The 9,591-nt window shown below is 49.3% G+C and overlaps 1 protein-coding gene across 1 annotated transcript; it reads left to right on the forward strand.

Moving 5' to 3' along the window:
- The first annotated feature begins 7,894 nt into the window (after positions 1-7,894).
- On the forward strand, positions 7,895-9,101 carry GPR6 (G protein-coupled receptor 6). Its single transcript, XM_037392557.1, has one exon. The coding sequence runs from the start codon at positions 7,948-7,950 to the stop codon at positions 8,938-8,940; it is 993 nt and encodes a 330-aa protein (XP_037248454.1). The 5' UTR covers positions 7,895-7,947; the 3' UTR covers positions 8,941-9,101.
- The last annotated feature ends 490 nt before the right edge of the window (positions 9,102-9,591 follow it).

The raw sequence follows: 9,591 nt of genomic DNA on the forward strand, positions 1-9,591 counted from the left end.
CCCCCCTACTCAGGGATTCCCAAGAAGAGGAACTGAAGGCTCAGCTCAGCTGCTGCACACTGTGCCCTGGTGTCTGTGGCCATCACAGGGAACAATTGATTTTTATTTTTTATGGCACATATACACGCTTCCTTGATTAGATAAAAAGTGGATGCTACCAATTCACACATCTATCTTGCATCTTTGCCCCATCCCTCCCCAGAGCACTTTGCTACCTTCAGCTCTTCAAACTTCCTCAGTTTTTCATGAAATTCTAGCTAGTGAGTCAACCCAAAATGTTCAGTTTACAGTGCTCTCTATTCTAGCACTGTGTTCCAAACCCGTTCTGCTATCTCACAGGGCTTTTTGGAAATAATAGTGAAAACCAGATAGTGTATATTAAAAGGCCATTCTAGTGGTCATCTCAGGAAACAGGCCCTTCTGCCGGGATTACAGAGGTTAAGCGCTTGTCCTTCTGCCTGGAAAACCACTCATTTATGGTCTACATCAGCAGGAGCATTTGCTTAGAGGGGTCCAGACCTGTGAATATTACACTGCTGAGCTCTGCCCCTGCATTTGGTGCTGCCAAGACAAGCATGTGTTCACCTGTGGGGCAAGGAGAAGTGGAGCAGGCTGGGTGCCTGCAGGAGGGTGATAGTCTTTGCTTGCTGCCAGCTTCTCCAGTGGATTTTTCCCAGCCTTTTCTGCTGCCTTGGGAGATGTAAGCATCTCTGCCCTGTAAGCACCCTGCAATGCTAGTAACTTCAACCTTGCCATCCTTTACCTTTGTTTTACTTTTATATTAAAGCTGACACCACCAGAAAAAAAAACACCAACAAAAACCAAACCCACAACTTTTCTGAGAATTTACAGTTCTCTTTTACTGCTGCAACTAAATAATCATCAACTTGTTTCTTGCTGGCAGGGACCCAGGCTGTTGAGCAATAACAGGCTTGTTTTGAAGTTGCTTTAATTTGTTCTCATAGAAGAAATGTCTTTGCTAAGTGTTGCCAAGCTGATATGTAAAGAAATAAGAAACTATACTCATATCTGGAAGACTCAAATAAAATATATAAAGCACCTAACATTATAATAAGAGTACAAACATATGTAGATGCTATTGGTATAAACCTGAGTCATTAATGTCTCTAGGTAATGTCTAATTTGACATCTAATACATTTGGCTGGGATGTACGGATTTGTGCCTGTGATACCAAATTCCCAGGCCAAGCATCCCAAGACAACATTCCCACTGGCGGGCAGGGACCTTGCTCTCCCTGTGCTGAGCCCCACTACTGAAGGTACAACCTGCCCCTCTGCAGTAGCTCTTGGCCCACTTTCTCACCATTAACAAAAAAGATCCTGTCTTTTCTTCTGTGTCTTTTTAGGATGTGATCTTCTCTGATGTTTAGGATTTCTTACAGTTTAGTGAGTCAAGCCCAGGCAGTGTTTCTTTGCTACAACCTTGTAATTAGGAAGGTTAACTGAGCCCTAGAAGAGTGCCTACGGAGATGATACAAACTCCATCATTGGAGTTTTAAGGGATTTTTAAGGGCAAAATGAAACCCCATCCATCAGGGACAGCTGAAGTGCAGTTGATTTTGTACTGGGGCTGTGTGGAAATGTACCACAGCAAGCACAGGAAAAGAAGCCTGACTACAGCCTCACAGGGTGAGTGAAGATGGAGATTTTGGTCCTGTCTCAAAGTGGAAATTTCTGTATTACATGTGGTGACTGCTTAATGCCATGTAGTTGTTGACTCACATTTTTGGTAGGACATGTAGGTAATTCATTCCCGTGGGAAAAGTGGAGTAGAGAATCAGACCTCCCCCTCTGTTCTACAGGGACTTGTTCAGTCACTAGTTGAGGACCTAGAGGGCTGTCTCTGGACAAATGTTCTCTCCTAGGTTTTAAAAAAATGGATGGGTAAACCCTGCTCAGGTCTCTAAAAGCAAGGACATGGCTACCGATTTTGGGGAGAGAGTTCTAGTACAGATCCTTCCCAGTCAGAGGTGCAGCTCTGCTTCCTCGGCACGTCCCTCTGGCCAACTCCACAGAGGTCAAGGCTGAGCTTATTCCCTTTTCCATCTGGATCCTATTCTGAGCTGTACCTGCTCAAGGGATCCTCAGCATTGGGATCCCTGGCTTAGAAACAGATTTTTTCCTATTTTGTGGGATGCACATACCTTATTGTAGTTCACCTTTATAGGGACTGGCCCACAAAGGCAGTTCTATGCTGCAGGCAGGGAAATTGCTCATGGGTGACGATGGGGCTGTCTTCTTGCAGTTTCTGAGAGAGCAGTTTCACAGAGGAAGATGGGCATAGTGCTTTTTCTATGATGAAATTTATTTTTAGCTTGCATTCTTCTATCTGGAAAAACTGTTCTCAAACTCAATATTAACTTTAATGAAAAAAATATATCTGCACTATCCTGTGTAGCAACTAACCAGAAACTTACAGGATCACATGAAACAACACAAATATTTTAGTGAAATAAATTTGCAGCTTCTTTTCACAAAGCTGCAAATTGTTAGGTAAACTCAGGACTTCCTCACTTTCAGATGTGCAGAAAAGTCCTTGAACAATTCAATAGCTAGTGTGAAGCCATTTAAAAACTTGAGCAAAAAGGTTTTGGAAAAGTTTAAAAGAATTAAAACAATAAAAGACCTTGTTCTGCTGCACTTGGTGATGCATCTAATGATGAATAGTCTTTGCCACTGCTGATTTCTTTGCACCAACAGAACAAGCAGGACAAGGAAGGAGAAGCTGCAAAATATGTGTATTTAGCTTCAGTATATTCATCACCAATCTCTTGAAATAAACAGAGTGGACCAGAGACTATTGTTTTTTAATGAAGATAAGCAATGACCACGCCTTTCCTCATGAACTCTGTACAAGTCCATGTGCAGCTCTTTTAGCATCTAAGTGTTGCTGGCAACAGTTTTTTCCTTTGGAAGCTAAGCCAGGTCCTCTGGCTTAGCCTGGCTGGCTGATGGAAGTGGGCTGACAGATGTGGAGAGTGCTGAGCAGATGTGTAGATCACTCTCATAGCCATGAGGTCCCTACCAAAAATGATACAAAAGCTCAAGCAGCTGAAAGAAACCACCTTTGGGTGAGCACTCAGAATAGGCATCTCCCAGGGGAGAGTCCCTGCCTGACTAAGCTTAAGAGGTCAAAGCTGCATCAAAAACTCATCCCATCAGAAGTGGAAGTAGTAGTAGGAGAAGGGCTCATGGACTGGGACCATGCCGCCCTCAGCCACAGGCAGAACTGGCAGCTGATGAAACTGTGGGATGGGGCAGGGAGAGGGGAGGCTGGGTAGGAATCCTACCCTACAAAGGAGAAGGGGTGGAGGAAGACTCTCACTTTAAATTGTTGCAAAGTCCTTTGAGAGCCATAAGCGAAAGCTCAGAATAGGGTTCACTATGCTCCCATCTATTTTTCTGTACATATCTGCATTTACATTTTCTTCTCACTGAAAAAGAAACGCATGATAGCTCAAACTCTGCAGGTTTCAATCTAAGGGTCAGTCTGAATTAATCCCTAATGATAAGCATTTGTTACACTACTTGAAACAGATTTTCACCTTCTTATGTGAAGTTTGTCCTTGTACTTTCTGCTAGTGATTCAGAGACCACGTAAAACGTAGTACCGCTTTCCAAAGCACCCATAAAAGCCTTTGGATAAATGCAGCTTTGTGAATGCAACAGAGTAAACCAGGATTTTCATCCCAAGCGTGTGCTAGAACAAGCATGATAGTTGTGTTCATGTGTGTTTGCAGTCCCATACAGCCTTACTGTGCAAGTAAAATAGATTTTACAGACATGCAGGCTGTTTTCTGGACTGTATCTGCATGAGGGACAGAGCAGGCAAGCAGCTCCAGACTCATCAAAGGGGACTGATGGTACCGTGAGCACTTCATTAAGAAGCACAGTCAAGGACCATGTGGGAAACACGATGTGTGATGGAGAAATGGGACTGTATAGGATGCAATTGAAATTTTAAATGGTGCCTGAAGTGCTCTGTGGTTTATATCATCAGTAGGTTTTGCAATTCAGAATGTTTGCAGGTAGACACCTGTCTAAATCTGAAGGATCAGCCAGGGGGTATTATTAAGGAGGACCTAGTCATTGGTGACACCAGCTGATGAGGCTGAGTTCACCAAGTCAGGAAAATGACAAACTTGAAAGGTGCCTAAATGGATTACTGTTTAAAACATCTTTTCATGCCAGCTGCATAGAAATCTCTGAAATGTCAGCGCTGGTTAGCTCACCATCTGTGTTAGCCCCCTCCTCTCGCCTTTATTTTAAGGCTTTTTTATGTTGCCAGAAGAAAAATGACTCTTCAATATTTTCTGCATGTTATTGGAAAGATAAATTTTGAAGTGCTTATTTTTTTTTTGGTTCCAACCCATACAATGTAAAGCACATTTAATAATACTTAACCTTGACTCAGCCTTCTTATTAATCATTAAAGAATAGCAACTATCAAAACAATCCATAGTTAACTGAAATTAAGTAATCACATATTAAAATTACCTTACAATATTGCTCAGCTCTCAGAACAGATGGAGAAGTCAAGCAGAGTTTTTAGACTGTTTATTTCGGCAACTTTTTAATTTTGTTGCTGTTTAATTTTCAGAAATTTGCTAAGATAATTACTGAGTTATATCATACGCTGTGCTTAGGTATGCACTGCTGAAACATAGCTTTTTATTTTTATATTCTCCCATGAGATCTGCGGATCAGTCTCAGCTAGGAAGCCAAGATGAAAACATCTTGATGACCGTGCAGGATGTCTGGCCAGACTTCTGTCTCCGCTGCTCCTTATGGACCTGTGGCAAATGAGGGTGGCTGTTAGATGCCAGCTTTATCAACTCTTTGAATCCTTTTTTCCCCACAACTAGTTAAAATCAAGAACCAACCAGATGGCTCACCTTTTATTGGAATGAGTGATGCAAGAAGCTGTACTAAGAAGATAAAAGGCCTATAACAATAGCTCTGGAAATCCAAATGGTTCCCAATAACCATTTTAGTAAGTGTGGAGTTGCCACTAATCCTGCCAATTGATACTCAGCAATTTGAGGGAGATGAGGGAGATGCACAGCACTGCTCGTTGAGCTCAGTAAGAACCTGGCATGGACTGTAAGAGCATCCCTCTCTTGAGAGGGTAAAAGTCTGGAGAAATGCAGGGACTAAAGAGCCCAAACTACTCAGAAAACACCTGACAGCAAGCAGCAAAGTCAAGCTGTGCACATGCATCTCCCTTTCAGAGACACAATGCTTCAGCAGTTCTTTCACTGAGTGAAATATGTGACAACAGGGAAGGGGTATGAGACTGGACTGGCTCAAAGATTAAAGACTCTTTCTGCATCTTACTCTGAGATCCTAATGCTCTCACAAGGTTTCACCACACATAAAATTAATTTTGCCTTGATAGCATGGGCTCTCAAGGTTTTCAGTTAAGGAAAAAGTATTTGAGAACATAGAGGTTTAAAATTATGTATATGCAGAATATAAAAAGCATACACTGCCTTACGGTACATATGCTATTACAGAAAAGACCTGCCATATACTTGTTTCCCAGAGGCAATAGGCTGCTCAATGATGTGACAAATCACCCTCAGTCGAGACCTTCCCCACCACATTTCATTACTGAAAAGCAAATAAATGACATGTTTCTCTCTGTGTTTTATAGATGCCACAAAAATACCGCAGGTCTTACAGTTTCATTGAGGAGCCCAGCTGGTTCATGTTTGTGAACACAACTTGCTAGGTTTGAATGGCACCAATGTTACCCATTTTGAAAAATGTTTGGAATAATTTATTCTGTCACAGCCATTTTAATTGATGTTGAAATAAGCCGGCTCTTGTTTGGGGGCTAGATTGGGGGATTTCCTCTGGGCAAGTCCAAAATTTTACTTTACCTGGGATATGACCTTACTTTCTTTTGCCTTGCTTTGTAGCATCCATTTCTGCATTGGGATTCTTGTGGTCTCAGCCTTAATCCAAGCTAGTTTTAACCGTACCCAACCTGTTCCGCTTGGCAAAGGGAGTAAGAGAATGCCGCATTTTCTGAACTATAGTGGGGGTACATGACCAAATGCTTGAGCCATGTAGACTTGCAAACCCTTCTTAAACCTTTTTGCAGCCAGTTTTGCTGCAATTACAAATGTTGTAATGCCTAGACAGGCATGGGACAATATATGGGCAGTGGGACACCACACAGGACAAGGGGCTGTGGGCACAAGTTGCAGTGAAGGGAGGTCCAACTAGCTAAAAAAGAAAATCTGTACAGTTGGGGGGTGAAGGACAGGCACAGGTTGCCCGGAGAGGCTGTACAATCTCCTTCCTCAGAGGTATTCACTCTGGGCTGCACAAGACCCTGATGAAAACCTTCACAGGGCTGACACTGTCCCTGCTCCAGGCAGGCGGCAGGACCAGACAGGTGCCCCAGACCTGACCTCCACCAGTCCCTTGCAGATTAAACCGTTCTGAGATTCATGTGTCAGAAATCCCGGAAAGCAACGGCTTCGGTCATTTACAAAGTGTTTGCAACTTGTCTTGGCAGCAGTGCTTAGCCTGCAGGAGGGTGTGGATGGCGGTGGATGTAAGAAATTATGTCCCTCTAATTCCCTTCGCATACGCCTGCCTTTTACTGTGGCAGGCCTGGTGCCTTCTTCATTCGGACTGTCCAAGACAGTAAGCGTATTCTCTTCTAATGGATTTTTCAAAATTGTGTCTACATGGTTTGCATGCTGCTCCCATAACCAAGAGGTCATTTTATTTCCATATTCTTTTGGTCAGCAGTTGGAGAAGCAGCGCGCTCTCCCAGCCGGGGCAGCATGGGCAGGAGGGCAGGCGTGCCCACCAGGCAGCTCTGCAGCAGCACATCCCTGCCGCTTCGCCCTACCTCGGTTTTTGGCTTGTCCCCTTGCGGGGGGAAGGCACGTCGCTGCGGATGGGAACTACCTGCTGCCCACGGCTGCCTGATAGGGGGTTCGGTAGCGACGGGCCCGAGAGGATTGCCCTTCGCGCCCCGCGTCCCGGGCTTTGGGGAGGCATCACGCCGGCTGCTGGCGCGCTGCGCCGCGGGAGCCGAGGCGGGAGCTGGGCGTGCTCGCCTGCGCGCTTGGGTCTTCGCTGCTTCGACCGCCTCGCCCGGGGGGGCTCAGGAAGGCGCACGGGGGCTCTCGCTGGTGAGCGGGTGGTTGACCCTGGAGCCCCGTGCGGGGCGGCAGGGGTGCGGCGGGCTCCCTCGCGGCGCCGCACGGCCTGTTCGGCAGCACATGTGCTCGGGGCCCGGCAGCCGAGCCGGGGCGGCGGGCCCGGGGCGCGCACAGACCCTGCCCGGCGCGCACTCCAAGCGGGGCACCGGCTGCACGGCGGGAGAAACAGCAGCAGCGGGCGAGGGGCGACCCAGCGCTCCCCCGGCCAGCCCCTGCCAGGGCCCTTCGCTCCCCCCTCCGCCGCCCGCGCCCCCGAGCAAACTCTCCGGCACCGGGGCCGTGCTGCGCCCCGGGCTTGCCCCGCAGCCGAGCGGCCGATGTTGGGGACCGGCTGGCCGGCGGGGACCCCCCTGCCTCCGCGGGAGCAACCCAGCGCGCCCCACCGCGCCCCGGCCTCGGCTGGCCCCGCCCGCTCGACCCCCCCTTCGCCGCTGACGTCAGGGCCGCGCGGCCCCGCCCCGCCCCCAGAGGCCGCCCGCTCCCGCGGAAGCCGCGCCGGGCAGCGGGCGGGGCGGGGCGGGGCGGGGCGGGGCGGGGCGGGCCCGGGGCGAGGCCGGGGGCGGGGCGGGGCCGGGGGGCGGGGCGGGCCCGGGGGGCGGCCCGGCCGGCGCGAAACTTCCCCGGGTTCAGCACCACAGACAGGGCGGGCGCGGCGCCGCCGCCCGGCATGCGCGCCCCTCCGCCCCGCCGCCCCGCCGCCCCCGCTACCCGCCTCTGCCCCCGCACAGCCCGGGCGGCGATGGAGGCAGCGGCCGCCCTGAACGAAAGCGGAGCTGCAGCCCCGCGGCTGCCGGCCGGCGGCGGCGGCGGCAACGCCTCGCTGGAGCTGTCGTCGCGGCCCCCCGCGCCCGCCGCCCTCAACCCCTGGGACGTGATGCTCTGCGTCTCCGGCACCGCCATCGCCTGCGAGAACGCCCTGGTGGTGGCCATCATCTGCTACTCGCCCGCCCTGCGCACCCCCATGTTCGTGCTGGTGGGCAGCCTGGCCACGGCTGACCTCCTGGCCGGCCTCGGCCTCATCCTCAACTTCGTTTTCCAGTACGTGATCCGCTCCGAGACGGTCAGCCTGCTGACGGTGGGCTTCCTCGTCGCCTCCTTCGCTGCCTCCGTGAGTAGCTTGCTGGCCATCACGGTCGACCGCTACCTCTCCCTCTACAATGCCCTCACCTACTACTCGGAGAGGACGGTGCTGTGCATCCACACCATGCTGGCGGGAGCCTGGGGGGTCTCCCTCTGCCTGGGGCTGCTGCCCGTCCTGGGCTGGAACTGCCTCCATGACCGTGCCGCCTGCAGCGTCGTCAGACCCTTGACCAAGAGCAACGTGACGCTGCTGTCCGCCTCTTTCTTTCTCATTTTCCTCATCATGCTCCATCTCTACATCGAGATCTGCAAGATCGTTTGCAGGCATGCCCACCAGATCGCTCTCCAGCAGCACTTTCTGACTGCTTCGCACTATGTCGCCACCAAAAAAGGAGTCTCTACCCTCGCTATAATCCTCGGGACATTCGGAGCCAGCTGGCTGCCGTTTGCCATCTACTGTGTAGTGGGCAACCCCGACTACCCTTCCGTGTACACGTATGCCACGCTTCTACCTGCTACCTACAACTCCATGATCAACCCCATCATTTATGCCTACAGAAACCAGGAAATCCAGAGGTCCATGTGGGTGCTCTTCTGCACCTGTTTTCAGGCTAAAGTGTCCTTTCGCTCCCGGTCCCCCAGTGACGTCTGAGTGACTTTTCTCTCTGTCGTACTGCACCGAGTGACAATCTACCCAGTGAACTCTTACAGTGCCTGTTCTAAACTTCAAACTACGTCGTGAAGTCGTTGGAAACATGCTTAAGTATTAGCACTTTATACATGTGTGTATCTGAGAGTGGTTCAAGGTATGGAATTTTGGGTTCCGGGGCGTGGGGGGTGGGGTGGGGGAAGTAGTTGTATATAATTTGCACAATCAATTTGTAAAGTGAAGACATTCCGATACTGCTTAATTATAGCACCTTATTTCTAGCTGCTGACCTGCCAAAACAGTGTTGCCTTTCGGAAGGGCAGAAGAGAAAGAAAGGAGTGTTTGTGTTGTATTTGTACGTGTGTATGGGGGGGTGGGGGGGTGGGTATGTATGTATGCGTGTATCTATACTTTGCTGCACAATATTGATAAATTATAACATTTTGTATACAAATAAAAATGCATAAGATGTATCATAACTTTGTGTGTTTAGATGCTTTTGGAAATAAGAGAGCTGGCAAATTTGCCAGTTGAGCAAAGTCTCTGCTTACTTTTGAAAGCTCCCCATGTAATTCTGCCTAAACAGATCATCATTTACTATGGCGATGAAATACTGCACCAAGAAAGGCACCTTCCTGCTTGCTTGTTTTGTTC

The sequence above is a fragment of the Falco rusticolus genome, chromosome 6, assembly GCF_015220075.1.
Source record: "Falco rusticolus isolate bFalRus1 chromosome 6, bFalRus1.pri, whole genome shotgun sequence".
Taxonomy (NCBI): Eukaryota; Metazoa; Chordata; class Aves; order Falconiformes; family Falconidae; genus Falco; species Falco rusticolus.